The following is a 21,906-nucleotide window of genomic DNA, read 5'->3' on the forward strand; positions in this document are numbered from 1 at the left end:
CAAAACTACACTAAGATATCACCTTACACCCATTAGAATGGCAAAAATAACCAAAACAAAATGTTGGAGGGGTTGTGGAGAAAAAGGAACGTTCATACACTGCTGGTGGGAATGCAAACTGGTGCAGCCACTATGGAAAACAGTATGGAGATTTATCAAAAAGTTAAAAATAGAAATACCATATGACCCAGCCATCCCACTACTGGATATCTACCCAAAGAACTTGAAATCAGCAATTCCAAAAGTCCCATGCACCCCTATGTTCATTGCAGCATTATTTACAATAGCCAAGATGTGGAAGCAACATAAGTGCCCATCGACTGGTGATTGGGTAAAGAAGATATGGTATATATACGCAATGGAATACTACTCAGCCATAAAAAAGGATGAAGTCATCCCATTCGCAACAACATGGATGGACCTTAACGGTTTTATGTTAAGTGAAATAAGCCAGATAGAGAAAGACAATCTCTGTACAATGCCACTCATATGTGGAAGTCAAACATGTGGACAAAGAGAACAGATTAGTGGTTACCAGGGAAAGGGGGGTGGGGGATGGGCACAAAGGGTGAAGTGATGCCCCTACAACATGACTGACAATAATGTACAACGGAAATTTCACAAGGTTGTAAACTATCATAATCTCAATAAAACGTTAAAAAAAATCCCAAAATCTGGAATGCAAATCTAGGCTTTACTATTTTTTTTTTACTGTTTTTTCCGAGTTGTAAGGCATATTAAGCAAACTGAGTCATTGAACATTTCAAATGAAAATCAACTGCATTTACTGTTTTGCCTAAAGGGTCACATAAACTTTCCATTGATTTTGATGCAATTCTCTCCTTCCTTGACCCAGATGGGTAAAATCTGCCATTTATGTGTAAAGGATTAAAAATTTTGTCTAATGGAAGAAGAGTTTCCAAATGTTCTAATAAAGAATCAGAATGAAATTCATAATCATATTTCACATGTATAACAATAATATCTCAGCCCTTAAATATTGCTTACAAAGTGGTGAAGCAACTCAACATTTAAAAAATGACAAAAGTAATATATGAATACACACTGGGTAAAAATGCGGACTAGACAGAGAAAAATAGAAAGTCTCTCACTGGCCACTCCCTGCTCTTCTACTCTCCTTTCCAGAGGTAACCACTATTAATTTAATAAGTTTTTTTCTGGAAAGTTTTCTTTCCATTCTTTTAAAAACAGAGAAGTAATATATTAAGACATAATTAAAAAAAAAAAAAACGGTGCTCACAGGTAAAGTGAAAATCCTCTTTGACTATCCTTCATCTGGTTTCTTCCCCACTCCCCAGAGAAGTATTTAGAATTAAAAAAAAATTGTTATGGGGCCAGCCTGGTGGTGGACTGGTTAAGTTTGCACATTTCCCTTTGGGGACCTAGGGTTTGAGGGTTCAGATCCCGGGTGCGGACATGGCACCGCTTGTCAAGCCACACTGTGGCAAATGTCCCACATATAAAGTAGAGGAAGATGGGCATGGATGTTAGCTCAGGGCCAGTCTTCCTCGGCGAAAAGAGGAGGATTGGCAGCAAATATTAGCTCAGGGCTAATCTTCCTCAAAAAACAAATTGTTATTTTATATACATCCGCGTATACCAAGAGGAAACATATAAGATTCTGTTCTGTGTTTTTCTATATAAATGGCAGCATTATTCATATAATCAGCTGAAATTTGCTTTGTTCTCTCAATTGTATGGTTTCTAGAGCCAGTTAATTCATTTTTATCTGCACAATACTCCAGTTTATTTAACCATTTTAATATCCAAACTAGGGTTTCTAGTTTTTCCAGTAACAGAATGCTGTAATGACTATTCTTGTATACATCTCCTTGTTCACATATGGAATTTTTTTTTTATGGAATATACCCAAGTGGAATTGCTAACAGTATATATGTTTTAGAATACTAACAAATTGTTCTTCAAGGTATATATTCCCATTAATTAGGGAAGTATAAGAATATTCATCTTTCTGAAACCTTGCCGAATTTATTATTATCAACCTTTAAATCTTTCTTGATGTGATGTGTATAAATGATGCTGTTTTAATTTGCATGTTTTTGATTACTAATGAAGCTAAGCAGTCTTGTGTTTATCTGCCACTTATGTTTCCTTTATTTGTGAATTACTGTCTCATGTCCTTTGTCCATTTTTCTATTGATTTGTCTTATTCACGATGATTTATAGGATTCAAAAATATATTTTAGATGCTAATACTTTATTGTTTATTTGAACTAAAAATATCCTCTCCCAGTCTGTTTTTAGTCGACTAAAAAAACTGTGGTTTTTTCCTTATCCCTGGTTTGTAAGTGATGATTTATCTGGGTATATATTTTTAGATTTGAAGTTATTTTCTCTCAATATTTTGAGTATATTATTCCACTACCTTCTGGCTTCAATGATTGCTTTTGAGTAGTCTGTTGTGAGTATACTTTTGATCTGTTGATTGTAATATATTTTCTCTGTCTTTGTTCTGAATTTTCACTGTGATATATCTAGCTGCTGATTTTTTTTTGCTTTTTTTATTGTGGTAAAAATAGATATAATATAAAACTTGCCGTTTCAATGATTATTTAAATATACAATTGTCATTAATTATTTTTGCAATGCTGTACAATCATTATCACTGTTTCCAAAATGTTTCAATCTCTCCTAAGAGAAACTAAGAGAAACTCTGTACCCACTAAGCAATAGTTTCCCAATCTTCCACTTGTCCTTAGTCCCTGATGTTCTCTAATCTACTTTCTGTCTCTATGAATTTGCCTATCTTAAATATTTCATATAAGCGGAGTCATACAATATTTGTCATTTTGGGTCTGGCTTATTTAACTCAGCATAGTGTTTTCAAGTTTCATCTATGTGTAGCAGTATCAGAATTTCACTCTTTTTTATGGTGGAATAGTTTTCCGCTGTACGTACGTACCACATTTTGTTTATCCACTTGTCAGTGGAGGGACACTTGATCTCTACCTTATTGTGAATAATGCTGCTATAAACAGTGCTATTCCACTATCTGTTTGAGTTCCTCTTTTCATATCTTTGGGGTATAGCCTTAGGAGCTGAATTGCTGAATCGTATAGTAATTCTATGTTTAACTTTTTGAGGAACTACCAAACTTTTTCACAGTGGCTGAACCATTTTACATTCCTACCAGCAATATAGAAGGGTTAGAATTTCTTCATATCCTTGGTAACTCTTCTTATTTTCTTTTTCTTTTTTTTATTACAGCTGTTCTGGTAGATAGGAAGTAGTATCTCATTGTGGTTTTGATTTGCATTTCCCTAATGACTAGTGGTATTGATTATTTCACATACTTATCTTCCATTTGCATATCTTCTTTGGAGAAATATCTGTTCAAGTGCTGTGACATTTTTAAACTGGGTTTTAAAATGGTTTTTGTTGTTGAGTTGTAGTTCTATATATATTATAGTTGTTAAACCCTCATCAGATATGCAATTTGTAAATATTTTATCCCATTGTGTGGATTGTTTTTTCACTCTTTTGATAGTGTCCTTGAATGTGCAAAAGTTTCTAAATTTAATGAAGTCCAGTTTGGTTATTTTTTCTTTTGTTTTCTGTGTTTGGAGTATCATATTTAAGAAACTACTGCAAAACCCAAGGTCATAAATTTGCCTCTATGTTTACTTCTAACAGTTTTATAGCTCTAGCTCTTAAATTTAGGTCTTTGATCCATTTTGAGTTAATTTTTGTATATGGAGTAAGGTCAGGGTCTAACTTCATTCTTTTGCATGTGGATATACAGTTTTTTTTAACACCATTTATTGAAGGGATTATTCTTTCCACGCTGAATTGTCTTGGCATCCTTGTCAAAAATGAATTGACCATAAATGTGAGGGTTTATTTCTGGGCTTTCAGTTCTGTTCCATTGGTCTATACATCTATCTTTATGACAGGACCACACTGCTTTGAGTACTATGGCTTTTGTAGTCAAGTTTTGAAATTGGGAAGTGTGAGTCCTCTAAATTTGTTCTTCTTTTCCAAGACTATTTTGCCTTCAGTGTCCCTTGAAATTACGTATGAATTTTAGGATGGGTTTTCCCATTTCTGCATAAAACACTGTTGAGGGGCCAGCCCCGTGGCCAAGTGGTTGAGTTCGTGCACTCCGCTTCAGGCGGCCCAGGGTTTCACTGGTTTCAATCCTGGGTACGGACATGGCACCTCTCATCAGACCATGCTGAGGTGGTGTCCCACATGCCACAACCAGAGGCACTCACAGTAGAATATACAGCTATGTACTGGGGGGCTTTGGGGAGAAGAAGAAGGGAAAAAAAAAAAGATGATTGGCAACAGATGTTAGCTCAGATGCCAATCTTAAAAAAAAAATTGTGGAAATTTTGATAGGAATTTCAATGAATTGGTGTATAAATTACTTTGTCGTCTTACCAATATTAAGCCTTTCAATCCATGAGCCTGAGAATCTTTTTATTTAGGTCTTCTTTAATTTCTTCCAGCAATGTTTGTAGTTTTCAGAGTACAAGTCTTGCACTTTCTTGGTGAAATTTAATCCTAAGCATTTTCTTCTTTTTGATATTATTGTAAATTAAATTATTTTCTTAACTACTTTTCAGATTGTTGCTTGTGTATAGAAATACAACTGATTTTATGTATTGATTTTGTATCCTGCAACTTGCTGAATTTGCTTATTATATCTAACCTTTTTTTTGTTGGTGTGGATTATTTAGGGTTTTCTACATATGGTGTCATCTACAAATAGAGGTAGTTTCACTTCTTCCTTTTCAAGCGAGGTGCCTTTTATTTCTTTTTCTTAACCTAAGTGTTCTGGCTACAACTTCTAGTAGTATGTTGAATAGAAGTGGCAAAAGTGGACATTCTTGTCTTGTTCCTGATCTTTACAATAAAGATTTTAGTTTTCCACCATTGAGTGTAATGTTAGCTGTGGGTTTTCAAATATATCCTTTATCATGTTGAGGAAGTTTCCTTTCTATTCCTAGTTTATTGAGTGTTTTTATCATGTAAGGGTGTTGGATTTTGTTGAATAGTTTTTCTGCAATTACTGGGATGATCACATGTCTTTTCCCCTTCACTCTATTAATATGGTGGATTACGTTGATTTTGGGGGGATGTTAAGACATCATTTAATAATTTCAAATGTACAGAAGAGTTGCAGAATAGTACAAAGTCTTTTGAATGCACTTCACCAAGATCCACTAATTATTAACATTTTGCCACATTTGCTTTTCCCGAACTATTTAAAAGTTGCAGATATCATGCCCCTTTAGCCATAAATGCATCAGCTTATATTTCCTAAGAACAAGAACAGTCTGTTAGATAGCCACAATACAGATACCAAATTCAGAAAATTTAACATTGATGCAATATTATTATCTACTATATAGCTCATACTCACTTCTCATCAATCGTTTCAATAATTTAATGACAATCCCGGTCTCCCTCTTTCTACCTTTCCCCTGGCCCAAACCAAAGCTTAATCCAAAATCACACATTGTATTTCATCATCATGCTTTTTTACTCACCTTCAGTCTGAAACAGTTCTTCCGACTTTATTTATCATGACATTGCTTTTAAAAAATTACAGGTCAGTTATTTTGTAGACTGTCCCTTTGTTTTTTTCCCCACAGCTTTACTGAGATATAATTAACATATTGTATAAATTTAAGGTGTACATGTTGATTTGATACCCTTATATATTGCAAAACGATTACCACCACAGCATTAGTTAACACACCATCACATCACATGACTACCATTTCTTTTTTGTGGTAAGAAGAAGGGACTCGAACTAAGTGGTAAAATTTATTATAATTCTGCTGGCTTGTTTCCTTTAGCTATATCCCTAATTTCTTTTATATTCCATACCCTGGCTTGGTGCTTAATTGATACTAATTATAACATTTATTCAGCTGAGACATGTTTTCTCCTGGCCTTCTTGTCTGAAGTGAGTTGGAGAGGCAGCATGGTTTGAGGTTATGAGCATGGACTTGGAAGCCAGACTTCTTGGTATTGGATTCTGGTTCTCCCTTTTACTAGCTGAGTAACTTTGGGCAAGTTACATTGGTCTCTGCTCTGTTACAATAGTACCTATTTCATAGGTTTGATATGTTAATACTTGTGAGGTGCTTAGAGTGAACTTGGCACAAAAGTGATAGCTTTTATCTTTTATTTTTGCCTAGCCTGGAAACAGAGCTAAGGATGTTTAAACTTCAAAGTCCTTTAGAGTTTTTAGTTTATACCATCCAGGCTTCTGTCAAATTAAAGCAAATGAAGCCTAGGACTCTGAGGACTCCAGAGATCTTCTCTACAAACTCTGAAGCTCCTGCCCCTCTATTTATATAATAGATGATTTCAGTACTTACCACAAAGAAAACATAGAGACTAGATATTGTGAGAGCTCTGACTTCCTGAATCTGAATACCTCCTTGAGTTTGTATCTATCTATTATACTGGCTCAAGTTCCAGGAAAACGATCCCCCAATATAACTCTCCTATTTGGGCTTTGAGTCCTATATATTCTTTCTTTTAAGAAAACTTGCTTCTACGTGTATAACCTCTTCAACGTTTTCAATCTGTCATCCTTTATTGAATCTGAGACCCAAGGTTGACTGACTGATCATTTGTATCAGTCAATGGCAGATGTAGTTCAAACTGAAGACACATAACTCCCAATTCAGGTCAAGTCTCAATTAATTATGCTATCTATCAATGTAATCTATCCAACTTTGGATTTCATTACTTCCCTTTAATGTGGAAAGTGCTTTCTAGCCAAATCAGCCTTTTATTTTCTCATAAAATCCACTCTTTGGCTTTTTCTTAGGGTATTCTCATAACCAAACACACTTTACACCCTCCTAATATGTAATCCAATACTTTCTTCTTCTCCTGCAATCCCTACACAAAATCTATTCAGGCCAACTTCACTGTAATATTTTTCATTTTCTGAAGTCCCTCAGCTCTTTATTACTTTGAACGTTTATCTTGGGAGTCTGTTAGGAATCATACGGAAATGTAATAAATCTTTATTGAATGAATGAGGAAACAGTGATAGATATTGACCAGGAAAAAAAGTTTATTCATCAAGTCCTCAGAGATACAAAACCCCTTTTCTTCCACAGAGACCTGAATCTGTGGAACAGGGACTCCAGCAAAGCAGTTTTCTTTCACCTGGTTTTCAAGCATTTCCAAGATCTGTGACAGTGGAAAGAATAGAAAATCAAGATGGACTTGGAGCTCTGAGCAGTGGAATATTCCTTCCCTTAGATTTGGGTAACATAATGCTAAGGAAACCTAATTAGCATAGTGGAGAATGAGATCCATTTTTGTAATTATCCAATAAGCAATCCTATGAACTATCTGAGGTTTGACTGTCAGTGGCCCCCTCCCAATAAATCCATTTTTCTATAAATTGCGCTGTGAGCAATATGATGTCTATGAAAAATATTTAGCTGAAATTTTATGGAGGAGATTTGAGGGACAAGTCAGAGGGGTTCTGATTGCATTTGGAAGGAGTGTCAATTGCTTACCTTTGCCGCAAGGAGCATTGTACTCAGCAATTGCAAACTCATCTGAATAAAAACAAAAATCATTAGGTGAAGTGATGGAAAGTAAACATATGTGGGATACAGGTCAGTGAAAGAATCTTTATTGGGGGAAGAATTGTATAGAAGCATCAGCATCATTCATTTGATGCATGGCTTGCTGTCTTATGTTGTTAACTTTTCAAATACATTGTATGTTTCTCTTTACTCTAAACTCCTGAAGGACAGTTCAGATGTAATACTTATTTAAATCTCATATCATCCTATAGTTGATTTATCTCAAGAAAAGGGAAATAAATATCTTATGGTTGTTTTATATTAGTAGTTGACATAGTTTTACTATAGGTAGTTTCTACAATGTATGTACAAAGACAAAGAGAGAAGAATCAGATTGGTGGAGACAAAAATAAAGTGATGAGTCATTAATGTAATAAATTGCCTCAACACATTTCTCAGATCTAAATATCTGTGATCAGGAATTTAATTTCTAAGTGAAAGTTGCTCATACTCACCTGTCTCATAGTAATCATAGACTTTCACTATGGCTGGTTTCAGATCTCTTACTGGGATATCCTGTACAACTGTGAAGGACAAGCTTAGTGTCTGATTTGTCACCTAGAAAACAAAAGAGAATTAAATGACCTTTCAGGGAGCTTTCTTCTCTATTCTTTGAATGAATTTAAGTATTCATCTGTTTTTGGGTAGAACAACTTTTTATTCACAAACAGGTCCTTAAATTATGTGGAAAACTCCCGGAGTAGATGAAAACTTTCCCAAATTATTTCTTCAAAAAACTAAAACCATTCATATACCCCATTAATGCTAGTATATGGCTCTCTCCACAGGGGGTGAATGATATATGATTCTTATTGGTTGAATAGCTATGTTTATTTTTAAATATCCAGAGATTTGGTACAGTTTCACTTCTCTATCTTGTAGAAATACATGTGTCGACTCAAAAAAGGAATACAGAAGGTTGATCATTGCAGCCTTATTTAAGTTTTGTAAAATTTGTAAACTATAATATCCATCAATATGTGAATGAATAAACCATGCTATAACACATAGCTATAAAATGAGATTGGTTTATTAGTGGACTGATCTTATTATTTTATGGTTCAAGTCCTTGCTGAAATTGATAGTATTTTCCCCTTTTATATTGTCGATGTGATATTGATATAATAATTGACTACTCCCAGAGGATTAGTCAATATGTTCATTACATTACATTACTCAATATCTTCCAAGTAACTTATGGACATAATAAACACATTTTGTGGAGAATTTCTTGCTTATGGGGTCCTGGAGATATTCATATCCAAATATTACAGTAAGCCATTTCTTTCCATAGTCCCAGGTGAAATATAAATAAAGAAGAAGAGGAGAATGTTATACTGTAGTTAACGTTAGAATTCTCATATTTTTAGTATGGAGGTGATATCTCAAAAATCTTTTCATTCTATTCCCAGACAGCTCCCTGAGAGGGATTATTATCTATATTTTTTACAACTAGAGTGGCAGGGCTCTCACCTCATCAAGGTAAATCAAAACATGGTTGTTGCTGACTTCTGTTCTGGTCACATGATTAGAGCTTTCAAGCTGAAGAAAATTAAAACATCGCTAATGTTAATAAACATATGAAACTCCTGGGGAACCCAGAGAAAAGAATTTTTATTACGAACTTAAGCCTGAGGGTAAAATTTCTTCCAATGCCTTTTGTCAGTAAAGACAAAGGTAAAAGGTGAGGTAAAATTAGAAATGAAAGATAATTGAAATGAAGGAGGTGCTTTTTTGTTGTTGTTGTTTTTAATTTTTTTGCTTGCTCTAATTTATAGCGATCTCATTTTTCTTTAAACTTCTGTAATACTTATCGTTATGTCAAGTTGTCATTTTCATATTTTTTTCACTGGTTCATATGCATATGCTTTATCTTCTTAACAAGATTCTGAGCTCCAGGAAAGCAGGAATTTCTTTTTCCTAGTAGGTGTGGCTCCCAGCAGAGTGTTATGCACTCATACAAACATGCTGAATTATATTTCTGAGTTTGGAGAAAGTATAAGTCTTTCATATAGGTTTATTTAATAGTATTTTAATATTAATGTTGTCTTAGTCTTGAGATATAAAAAACAGTAAATAAAATAGAGACTCCAGGGCTTATAATAAACCTACCGTTTTCACTGTTGGTTTTAGTGGAACGAAGCCGGATACCATCTTCACATCAGCAATCGCCATGTTGGAGGCGGGGCGACTTCCAGTGTAACTGAAGATCCAGGGAAGAAAAGAAGCAGGGTTTTCTGTGTCACTAAATACTCTCTTTTTCTATGTCCACAGTAAGCACTTAACAGCCCTGAAAGGTACATAGGAATCTTCCTAAAATATTCTGCTCAGGTGGTTCAGAAAACTGGCTGTGCACTAGGATCTTCAGGGAGCCTGTTAAAGCCCTGGAGACCAGGCCTGCTCTAGACATGATGAATCAGGACTTCACGTGTGTGGACTCTAAGAAAGCTCTACAGGGGGCCAGCCTCGTGGCGCAGCATTAAGTTCGCATGTTCTGCTTCTCTGCGGCCCGGCGTTTTGACAGTTCGGATGCCGGGTGCGGACATGGCACAGCTTGGCACACCATGCTGTGGCAGGCGTCCCACATATAAAAAGTAGAGGAGGATGAGCATGGATGTTAGCTCAGGGCCAGTCTCCCTCAGCGAAAAGAGGAGGTTTGGTGGCAGTTACCTCAGGGCTAATCCTCCTCAAAGGAAAAAGAAAAAAAAAAGAAAACTCTACAAGTGATGCATAGCTAGGCTTGAGATCTCTAATCTATGTCAGTTATTTGTTACATATACTATATCTTAACTTTTCTCTTGAATAGTGTCCCCAACCTGGTCGTAATACTCTTGTGGACAGATACATTTTTTTGGTAAGCCCTGTAGCTATTTGAATTTTGCTACACATATATGTATTTTTCTCCAAGTTGATTATTTTGTACATAATCTGATATTTGATTATTGCCAGTAGGAATTCTAATGAGAGAGTCACTACTTATGTTCATGCTTTTCAAGAATTCTCCATCTCTATTCTGGATATAAGGAGAATAATTTACGATTTCATTACATTGGAATGAAATTAGGATAATAATTGCATTAGAATGAAATGAGAAATTCAGGTCAGAGGCAAGGGATAATTTTCTTTCTTTAGTTATTATTGAGGGACATTAATGACCTTTAAATAATGAGGTTCGACAATAATAGATCCTGGAGGCAGAAGATGTACAATGTAAACCCCATCAGTGAGAAATTTTGTATCGTGAGAACACATTGCTTTTTCACTAAAATGTAGCACAAACATTTATTGTCATATTGCTCTGCTTAATGAGGAATTCCAGTAATAAGATTGGTTGCTATGCTGGAATTAGGTGGTACAGTCAGAATGTCTTACCTGACGTTCAGTGTGATCTGGAAGCTGGTGTGGGCTTTGGATCCTTCGCAAGTTTGGGGCAAAGTCTGCACCTCCAAAGCAAATGGAAACTTTTCCTTTTCTGGGAGAATATTGTATTTGAACGACGTCTGTGGAACATCAAAGACAAAAATCTGTGTTTCTTCCTTCCCCAGGATTCCCCTTAACTTCCTCAACTCTTTCTCTGACTTGTCCCATCATTTGCTGAATGAGGACTTTTCAGCGTGAATGGTTATTGTGGACCCCCTAGCTTCATCTGCCCCAAGTCTCACCTGGAGGTAGACACAACCTTTTCCTGTCACTCTCATGCTATATTCTTCAGGCACCTTTGGCAATGAAATTTGCTGTAGTAACAGGCGGTTTTTGTTGTCCACTTGGAATTTTTTGGAAAATTTTGAAGATTCGATGGTCACTTCTGCAGACATCCCAGTCCTGGTGAAAGTGGCTGCTCCATATTTGGACAAAGCATGGAGAGCCACAACTGTGTCCTGAAAGAGACAAGTGAGAGAACCTGCTCAGGTATGATAACGCTTTGAGGGCCCAAAGGCTCATGTTAGCTGCCGCAAAAAGGACTTTGATTTCCTATTTCCTGTTTCCTTCACTACTTAAATATTGGAGTTCTGATTTCAAGATTGATTATAATCTTTAGATAGATGACAGAAGCATAGCATTCACATATCTGCTTTGGACTATATGCCCTAGAGTTTATTTTATTTCTCAGAAAAGTGATCCTTTTCTTTCTATAAATATATGTGGGATATGGAATGTGGAAAATATATATGAATGGGAATCATTTATTGGCATTAGCTATTTACCTATGATGTCTTACTTGACAACTGTGGTCATATCTGCCACCACCCAACCAAGTTCAGTCAGACTCTCACCCCAAACTAAACTCTCCTGTGCTGCCGAGGTCAGTGCCTGAGAAAACCCAACATCCTTTGCCAACATGATTAGGGTCGTGCTTCAGTTTCTCCAAAGGAAATAAATGATGAATAATTATAATTGTCTTCTTGATTATTGACACTTTAATTTGGCCTTCCCTTTTTTATTGGAAGTTTGGATTTCCCCTATATGTCATATTTCAGTTCTCATCAGTGCTGAATCTGGAGGACATCATTTAAGTAATAAATATTTCTTAGAAATGAATGATAACTGTTTTAACAAAATTATTCAGTTTTTTTCCATTCATAAGGAAAAATAAAACATTAAACACAATGGAAAAAGGATGGGATATCATTTTGTCACATTCTTTTTCTTTTTTAGGATGTATAGGCTAACATCTAAATTCTCTGAAGATGGAACTTCCTGCTATGTACATATTGATGAATTTTTAGATATAAGATTATATAGTTAGGCTCAGGAGTTTGGAACAATAAAAATACTTCTTTATGCTCCTGATGAACAAGTGTTTTTGTGTTAACAGGTAGAGAGAAGAAGCATGAAATGTGTCAGATTTAAAAGAAACCAGTTAAAGGGAATCTAAGAAGGGAGAAATTTGCAAGGAGAGATTATTGGGTTTTGAGTAGCATGCCGGGAACAGTTTGAAAGCAACTTAGAATTTCCAGAAAAATGGTAGATCTTTTCATTCATTCTGCTGTGGCCACTGAGGATAGGGCCCTGGCACCCCCCTATTGCTTTAGTGAGGTAGGGTTATTGAAAAGAGGAGACTGTGATAATAATGCGGGACGGGTCTGAGAATTCTAGACATTTTCTTTTTAGCCCTCTTTGCTTTCATCTTCCCTTATTTATCACTATCCCCAAATATTAATAATATTTTCCTCATTTCACATTATTCTCATCTGCATTTTTTTCTTGGATGTTTATATTTCATTCAAACCTTTTGCTACCTAAAGGTGAAGTAAAAGGTTCTGGCAAACCACAGACCTGGGTGGAGGAGAATCCCCCTTGGGAATTCTGTTGCTTTGTGATCCACTTCACAATGTGTGTTGCAGAAGTCAGGTCCTCTGAGGTTGGGGTGTGGTGGGCCGTGAGGTAAGCGAGGAGCACATAGGATGTCATCTCCACCTCAGCTGAGGGAGCACGGGGTTGGTGAAAATGTTCCACTGGTGCCTTGGGTTTCTGAGGTCGTGTCCAGTGGACAGAATTATCTGGGGGTGAGAAAAGAGATTTATAAGTGACTACATATACACCTTTAATTTAAGGTGAAAGTACCCAATCCAGAGCTAAAGTCGGGTCGCATTCCCATTATATTCTCTTGAACCTTATCTAGATGCTTTTCCCTCTATGTACATCTGAACTTGGTTTGTTTCAGCCAGGCTAAAGCAGACGATATTGCTGGAGTCAGAAGTCCATAGCCATCCAAGTTTTCAAATGGTGGCTATTGTTGGGCTGCTGGGAGAAATAGTGGAGCAAGTTCTCCCACTGGTTTGGTAATTTCCTATTTCTAATGTTATCCAGACCCTATCTGGGGTTTGTTAAATTTTCTGTAAAGCCTGTCCTTAGCGGTTTCTTGTGAGGATCACAGATCATGTGAGATAATGGAGTTCACACTCATTAGATTGGGGAAAAAAATACAGTAATCCTTAAAATTACCAAAAGCTGACAAGTGGGAGAAAAAATGGGAACTGATTCACACTGCTGTGGGAAGTAAACTACTCTTGGAGAGCAAGTTAGCAATTTCCAGCAAAGGAAAAGATATGCTTAGCCTACTTATCAGCAATGACTCTTCTCTAAGTATAACTTAGAGAAATTCACACACATGCATAAGAAGACATGGATATGAGTATTCATTGCAGCATGGTTTATAATAGCAACAAACAAGGAACAAGAAAAGAGCCATGAGGAGAGACTTTCCATATAAATTATAACCTATTTATATATTGTAATATATTATGCAGCAGTGAAAATTAATGAACTACAGCTGCAGGCACCCATAGAGGGAATTCCTATTAGGATAGTGTTTAACTTAAACCCCCCAAATCAAACAAGGAAACAGATAAGAAAACAAGAGGCGGAAATACTCAAAAGTGTGATACTGCTTAGATGAAAAACATGTAAAAATTCTGAATATTATTTCAAGATACAGTAAAAACATAAAGAAATCTATGGAAATTGTATGACAAATTCAGGATAACAATTACCTTTGGGGGTGGGAGTGGTGCACAGGGCATTTTTCTGGAATTGGAATATTTTGTTTTTTAAGCTGGGAGTATAAAGATGTTTGCTAACGATTCTTTACGGCTTTTTGCCTATATCTGAAATATTTCCCAAAACAATTTAAAAATAAACACTTAATGGCACTGTCAAGGGAGAAAAGTAGAATATTTTTTATAGGCTATCTTATTATCATTTGCATTTTATTTTCTATTTCTTTGACCCCTCATATAGACCATGGTATACACAGAAGTATTATGTGAATATAAATAGATTTATCAATATTATCAGTCTTGTGAAATGAGCATAAAATACCAGACTTTATTCATGGGGTTACTTTCTTCAATCCTCTCTTATGTTTAAGATGATATGGTTCATCAGGTCAGGGTTGGGTATGTATTAACAACTGATATCTTCATCATACTAACTAGTACTTTTACAGCACTTACTATGTGCCATAGACTCTATTAAGTGCTTTACATGTATTAACTCATTTGACACTGACAGCAACCTTAATGTTATCCCCATTTTACTGATGAAGAAACTGAAACACAGACAAGTTAAGTGACTTGCCCAAGGTCACACAGGTAATCTCTTTTGGAGCTAGTCTCCAGAGGCTGAGCTTCTCACAACCACAGTGTACTACCTCTTATCTTTTGATTTGTGGCTTGATTAAGAAACCCTAGATTCTATAATGATATAGACAAAAGAAAAGAGGGGAAAGGGATCACAGGAGGTAGGCATAGGAGGCTTTTGCAGTGTAGTTCTTGATACAGAGAATGTGCAATGGGAGAAAGATCTCAGGTGTGCTCTTACCTTCCTTCACAGCTTCCTCAGTAAGTGACTCGAGTACTTCTCTCCTCTTGTCCTGGTTACCTGCCAGGGCAAAAGCATAGGCCAACAGTGCCTTGGTGTAGACGTGGCTTCCATGGGGTCCTTCCTTTGCTGACTTCCAGGCAGACTCCAGGCAGAACAGCGCATTGCGGACAACAGGGTGCTGTGAAGGGAGAACAAGAAGGGAACTGAGTGATGTGAACAAGGAGGCTAGCATTCCCAGGTAAACACATGGATCATAGCACAGGAGGTAAAGAGGTTTTTCACATGCATTTGTCCATCTGTTCCTATTCTTCTGGATAGAGTGGGTAGTATTTTTCATCTGTTATTCTCACATCCATAAGGCAGGAATATATGCTATATCTTTAGAATTCATTTTGTGCGTATGTTTGTGTGTGTGTGTGTGTGTTGGTGGGGAATTGTTAGGGGAGAAATAGCCTAGAAGTATCCCTGGGAAAGTACAAATCTTTTTTAGTAAATTGACCAAATTCTCTATTGATCTGGGAAGCACTGACATTGCATAGGAGGAAAGCTGACACTTGGCTTTTGGTGGGGTGATATTTCAGACAGCAGGCTGGCAGTTTCATCGCATCCCAAACTAGGCTTCATCAGAGGAAGGAAAAGGTACCTACAGTGGCTGCGAGAGGAATCTCCAGAAGGGAAATGGTGATATAGGCAGACAGGGTCACTTCGTCTTGTACTCCACCCTATAAATATGATGAGTGAGAGAGATTTGAGTAATTAAACTGAGAATTCAGCTCTTTGTTTTCCACTATGTCACAGGATTTCCCTTCACCCATGTTCTTCTCTATGGGGGCAAAGTATCACATTCAGTCTAAGTTCCATCCCTTTTTTCCTGGTGCTATCTAGGTTTTATTTTCTTCTGATATCTTTTCTAAGGATTTCCTACATTGCTATTTCCTTCCTCATTCTTGTACACATCGTAATGGACAAATCAAAACTAGCTCCAAGAACACTTCACCTTAATGGCATTGTTGAGCAGTGATCCAGAGCTCCTGAAACAGCCATTGTCCTTCTGCTTGTGGGAGAGCCAAGTGAGGGCTTCGGTAATGTGTGCTTCATCGATGAAGATATAGGTTCGAGCCTTTGCAAAAGTCTTCAGTACAAAGGCTGTGAGCCTGAGTGGGGAGGAAGTGGTGATATTTACATTGTTACAATAGTTTTATAACCACTTCACAGCAACAGGCTTCATATGACACTTCTTACATTGATGTGAGTCATCTAATAGGAATTCTTATGTACTTAGAGCTCTCATCTTTTTTAGACTACTTGATGAATCTGCTAGATTTAGTGCTGACTCCCCTTCTCTTTGCTACAGACAGTCTAAGTATTTCTAATGGTACTTATTTTTCCTTATGTGAATAAGGCTTTAAATCTTTCTTTCCTTTAGAAATTTCCTTCTGTAGATGGCAGAATGTTCTCAGGTCTTACATGCAATAACTTCTTCTAACATTGTTTTGCCTTAGGGATTTTAAAACAATATTTCATATCACTGGGTCCTTCTCATTTCTTTCCTCCTGTTAGTGAATTTATTCTCAGTCGGGTTGAGTATAATCTAAAAAACATAAGCTAAGCTGAAGATAACATGGTTTATCTAGAAGTTACATGATATGTTCACTGGCCATATCATTAAAAAACTGATGGTTATGGGAGCTATTTTAGAAAAAACCTTATTATGAATTTTGGGGACAAATCTGACATATGTGTATTTGAATCTCAGCTTTGCTGCTTGTTACTTTGCTAGTCTTGGTGTATTTATCTAGTATAACCATCTATTAGTTTAATAATACATATATGATAGAGTTACTGTGAATATAATTTTGATAATATATGTAAGAGAGTTGGCACAAAAATAGAAGCTTGAAAAACTGCCTTTCCCTTACCAGGTATTGCCCTCACTTCTGCCACGTCGCTCCCCAAAGGTGCTGTAGGAGCCATCATGGTGCTTGTAGTTCAGCTGTGTCTGATAACCTGAAATAGAAGGTTAATGAAACAACATGACAGATTGTACATGCTGGGGACAGAGAAGTTACTAAAATGCTTTGGTCTCCCTTGTAATATTTCCTAAATTTTGTTGTCATTTGTTAGAAGGTTCTGAGTTCTAAACATTTTATTAGAGGTTGGACACTGGATAGTTACCATGAAATTAATTGTCATAGTATTCTTATCATAGTAATTATCATAGTATGATAAGTTAATATATCATAGTATTGATAAATAACTCAAGCCTACCAGGAAATTCAGTTAAATAACGTTGTGAAGTTTTCACTCACTCATAAGTCACTCACCAGTGTTGAGGTAGCCAATGGCCTTGGATCTGGCCTCTGGAGTCAGCTGCTGTGTTTCATTTAGATAATCCAGAACATAGATATTAGGAGCAAAGAGGACCATATTCTGTTCTCCACAGCCATAGGGCATTTTGAGGAGATTTTGTGTGTCTCTCATGGCAGAGCCTAATATGTCTCCTAGGGAATGGGAGAGATGGGAAGTCATAAAGCTTAGACAGTATAACCTATCAGAATTATTAAGAAGAAATGAATACTTTATCTGAGTTAAAGAAATGAGGACTTTTTAGGAAGGGTAAGTCTTCCAGGGACAAAAGTATGATTGGAAGCAATAAACAAACCCGAAGAAGGAGAGAAAAAAGAAGTTAAAATTAAATTTGTTGAGTATTTATGGAAAAGGAATAGAGTAGAAACTGTCAATAGAGTAGACTAGTCCACTAGGGGCTGGAGCTTCACCCAAAACTGAGAAGGAGGCTCGGGCAGATTCTTCTACTACATTTGGCGGCAGCTTCAGAGATAATTGATCAGACACCTCAGCATCTAGAGAAAGAAAGAAATCAGTCATAATGAAATTTATTTCTGCTATATGTATTTCTGAAGAGCTCCAAGATCCAGAAGCTAAAACTAAGCCTTACACCTAAACTTCTTCAGAAAACTTGTCCTTTTTAAAATATTCTAGTTTTTTCTATCTTGAAAATGAATGAATGGGATTCTAAGATTTCCAGAACTTCTCCTTCCCCAACCATCTTTTCCTCCCATATATAGAGTTGCATTCAAAAAGAAGGCTACAAATCAACGAGTGCCGATGATGTTGTGATTCTGTTGTAGTCATCTTATGGCCAACACAAGATAGTTCTCACAAGATTATCTATTTACTGTCCATCCTCAACTCCTCATTCGATGGTTGTATGAAAAAAAAAATACGTAAGCACAAAAAAAATCTCCAGAAAGTTCCTGAATTCCAAAATAATGCTATGTCCTTACTTCTGTCAAATTTCACCAGATACGAAGATAGTATTTTTATGGAAGCTCTAGACATGAGGGAGGGGGTGAAGATGAACCATATTTGACGCATTAAAAATAAAATAATTGCTGCTAAGTATACATCTACTGCCATTTTAATATTGGTGAATTACTGTAGTATTTATTCTCATACTGCATCCCTTCCTGATAAGGCTGACATTAAAACTTTTTGCCTAAGGTACAATGTTTCAGCTATGCAAGATCAATAAGTGCTAGAGATCTACTATACAGCATAGTGCCTAAACTATATTGTACACTTAAAAATTCGCTAATAGGATAGAACTTGTATTGTGGGTTCTTATCACACACAAAAATATAATAATGAATAAGAGAATGGAAAGAAACACTTGGAGGTGATGGATAGGTTTATGGTATAGATTGTGGTGATGGTTTCATGGGTGTATACTTATCAAATTGTATACATTAATTATGTATGTATTAGTAATTATATTAATCATACAATTACATAATAAAATTTAAATTTAATTATGTGTGTAAATGCATAGTGTAATTATATATTAAATATAGACATGGTTATATTAATTATGTATGTATTACTTGTATATCCATAAAAGCTCTCTTACCATCCAAGAAAAAACTTTTGTAAAAAACCAGATGCCATAAGTAAAGCTAAATTACCAAGTGAAAGAAAATATTTGCAACATATTCAATATATAAAGAATCAGGGCCATATAGCTGAATCAGAAAAAAACAAACTACTCCGACATGAATGGTCAAAGGATATGATGGCAATTCATAAATATGCAAAAATACGCTTAACTCCACTTTTACTTAGAGAAGTATAAATTAAAACAACAACAATGTATTTTTTCATCCAAATTTTTGGTGAAAGCTAAAAATTTTGATGGAAACAGATTATGGTGATCCTGTAGGGAAGTATAAACTGGAGGAAATATAAACATATTTGGGTAATAAAGAGAGGGATTTTTTTTTTCAGTTCTGTTAAAACTAAGAATATACACACTGCCTCCTAATCAGGAATTTCACATTTCGGTATCTACCTTAGATATACTTGCCTATGTACACAAGGATGATTTTTACCTATTTATTTATTTATACTGGCAAATAGTTGGAAAAATCAATTTGGGAATGGGTAAAAAACCAAGCAGAGGGGCCGGCCCTGTGGCTGAGTGGTTAAGTTCACATGCTCCGCTTTGGCGGCCCAGGGTTTCGCCGGTTCAAATCCTGGGCATGATCATGGCACTGCTCATTAGGCCATGCTGAAGCAGTGTCCCACATGCCACAACTAGAAGGACCCACAACTAAAAATATACAACTATGTACCAGGGGGTTTTGGGGAGATAAAGGAAAAATAAAATCTTTAAAAAAAAAACCAAACGAAGCAGAACTGTGATATATTGACAGTATGGAATTAAAAGTAATTATCTAGATGTATAATTTAACATGGATAGACTTCTAAGGCAGATTGCTGAGTAAAAAAAAAAAAAAAAACCAGAAAGTTATAGAATGAAACTCATACCATTTATGTAAATCACACCTACACAAACAAATTCATCTACACATATTATTTCTAAAGGTACATGGATGATCATTAAAGTATTGAAGAACATTGCAAACGGGTGACATTATCCTTTAATATGAGGCTCTGCTTTGTTCTATAAAGGAGAATGTATTTTTGTATTATATAGGTAATTAAAATTAATTTTAATAATACTACTTGATGATTAGCCCTAGATGCAGAAGAGCTAAGTCAAAATAAGAACTCAGAAAAGGAGGAGAAGCCCTGATAAAAGGATTTGGTGGTAAGAGCCAATTCATTTAAATGTAGAAATAAGACTAAACAACCAGGTAATTATTTTTTTAGAACACATTCTACATATTTTATGTCTTTACAATATAAAAAACATAGTAAATAGAAATTAGTAAGTAGACAGAGAGAGGAAAGGAACATACTGTGATGTTGATTCAACACTGGTTTGAGATGAGAACACATTATGCTGACAAGTTTCTTAGTGTACTAAATTTCTATAAATGTTTTTGTTTAGACTAGAAAATTCTCCACCAAAATAAAGTTATATCTTTTACTGTAAACTTCTTTAGTCCCTTATCAAATGACTGAGAGGGGATTAGGTACAAGATTGGCATCAAACAAATATTGGTATGACAGGAATTTTAAAGGCTAACTCTCTCTTCAGGAAATAGCATGGTCTCATTATCAAATGTTGCTGCCCGTGCAAAACTCAGTGTTGGAGTGACCTGAATTTAGCAACCCCTATGTTGTATAACAATATTCAAGAAAATATCCCTTTGGCAATATTCATTTTTATTCTATCCACTTTCTACCTGTGACCACATCATATACTGGTCAGAAAGACATTTTGGTATTTGTGCAGATGTTATAAGAGATAAAGACTCAGAATGCTGAGCTAGGGATATTCTCATGATCAAATTATTTGGCCTCTCTCAGACAAGTTTCTTCATTTGTCAAATGGGCTGAGGATTCTTTGGGTCTTACTTACTTCATAGGGAAAGTGTAGGAATACTATACAAAATTCTTTGAACTTCAAATGTTATACAAACTTTAATTATACAAACTTTAATTATGATGGCTGACTCTTACCTGACGGACAAAGCAAGGAGTTGAATGTTGCTTCCTTCTCTAGCCCTTCAGGCTTTAGGTGGAAAGAAAGAAAAATTAAAGGTGAGAATGGACTGACTTTTAAGACTTATGTGTTGATAGGGGAACCACAAATTTCTGACAGTGAAGAAAAGAATGGGAACTGAATTTCTAATGTATTACACAAATAAATTCCATAAGTATAAGCAATATGAAGGAGACAGATTGATAGATAAGAAAGTTAGGGGAATATATATACATATAGAGAGAGAGAGAAAGAGAGAGAGAACAATAATATCGTGAAATATCTCATGGTTGTATATTACTTATCCTTTCTTATCTAAAAGTTGGAACCCTAACTAGATTCGCCATTGCTTTTCTTGACACATTGTGATCTATCAAATGGGCAGACTGACTTACTTCAACCAACAGAGGCTTGATGATTGTGTCTTTCTTTCCATATTCAGGGACCACAGCCACCTCAGTCCCACACAGCTCTTGAGACTCCAGTGCCTCTGCACTCACGGTGAAATTCACATTCCCTGAAAAAAGGGGCCAACAGAGGTGAGCAACATCTCTCTCTTCCTCCATGCCTCCAAACCCCAAGATTTATAAATGTTCAATGCTTTGTAACCTTTTTCTGTTCTATAAAAACACAGGAGCAGAAATAGAAGCAGCACTAAAGGCTAATGATCCTGAGACTCCAAGGTGGAGATGGAAGTGAGGGAAGTGGGATATTCTAGACATCGTAGAATGAAAGACAAAGAAAAAAAATCCTACTATCTGGAGGGTCTTTGCCTGAGGGAAGCAGCACTGGACATAAGGATCCCAGAGATAAATACAATCCTTGAGTAGAGAATTGTCTTCAGGAGACTGTCCCTCACCTAATGACTTTGGAGTTACTGCCCAGGACACAGTTTGTCGGCCATTCCCAGAGATGCAGTGAGACCCTTGTTCCTTCTCTCCTGGGACAGCTAGAAATGCAGGAGACTCCTCCAGATTCACACTGACCTGAAATCACATA

At 36.1% G+C, this 21,906-nt stretch overlaps 1 protein-coding gene across 1 annotated transcript in view; it reads right to left on the reverse strand.

Annotated features, from left to right (window-relative positions):
• Positions 1–7,063: 7,063 nt before the first annotated feature.
• Positions 7,064–21,906, reverse strand: part of LOC103561496 (alpha-2-macroglobulin-like) — a 36,155-nt gene continuing 21,312 nt past the window's right edge. The window contains exons 20-36 of the mRNA XM_008536141.2: positions 21,767–21,893; positions 21,303–21,424; positions 20,886–20,937; positions 17,717–17,800; positions 17,264–17,440; positions 16,859–16,946; positions 15,937–16,093; positions 15,587–15,661; positions 14,937–15,117; positions 12,891–13,114; positions 11,276–11,491; positions 10,986–11,113; positions 9,726–9,816; positions 9,087–9,155; positions 8,069–8,171; positions 7,542–7,583; positions 7,064–7,206 (exon numbers count right to left, since the gene is read on the reverse strand). Of these exons, the coding sequence (XP_008534363.1) occupies positions 7,190–7,206; positions 7,542–7,583; positions 8,069–8,171; positions 9,087–9,155; positions 9,726–9,816; positions 10,986–11,113; positions 11,276–11,491; positions 12,891–13,114; positions 14,937–15,117; positions 15,587–15,661; positions 15,937–16,093; positions 16,859–16,946; positions 17,264–17,440; positions 17,717–17,800; positions 20,886–20,937; positions 21,303–21,424; positions 21,767–21,893 (1,953 nt within the window). The 3' untranslated portion in view covers positions 7,064–7,189. The remainder of the gene's footprint in view (positions 7,207–7,541; positions 7,584–8,068; positions 8,172–9,086; positions 9,156–9,725; positions 9,817–10,985; positions 11,114–11,275; positions 11,492–12,890; positions 13,115–14,936; positions 15,118–15,586; positions 15,662–15,936; positions 16,094–16,858; positions 16,947–17,263; positions 17,441–17,716; positions 17,801–20,885; positions 20,938–21,302; positions 21,425–21,766; positions 21,894–21,906) is intronic.

The sequence above is a fragment of the Equus przewalskii genome, chromosome 5, assembly GCF_037783145.1.
Source record: "Equus przewalskii isolate Varuska chromosome 5, EquPr2, whole genome shotgun sequence".
Taxonomy (NCBI): domain Eukaryota; kingdom Metazoa; phylum Chordata; class Mammalia; order Perissodactyla; family Equidae; genus Equus; species Equus przewalskii.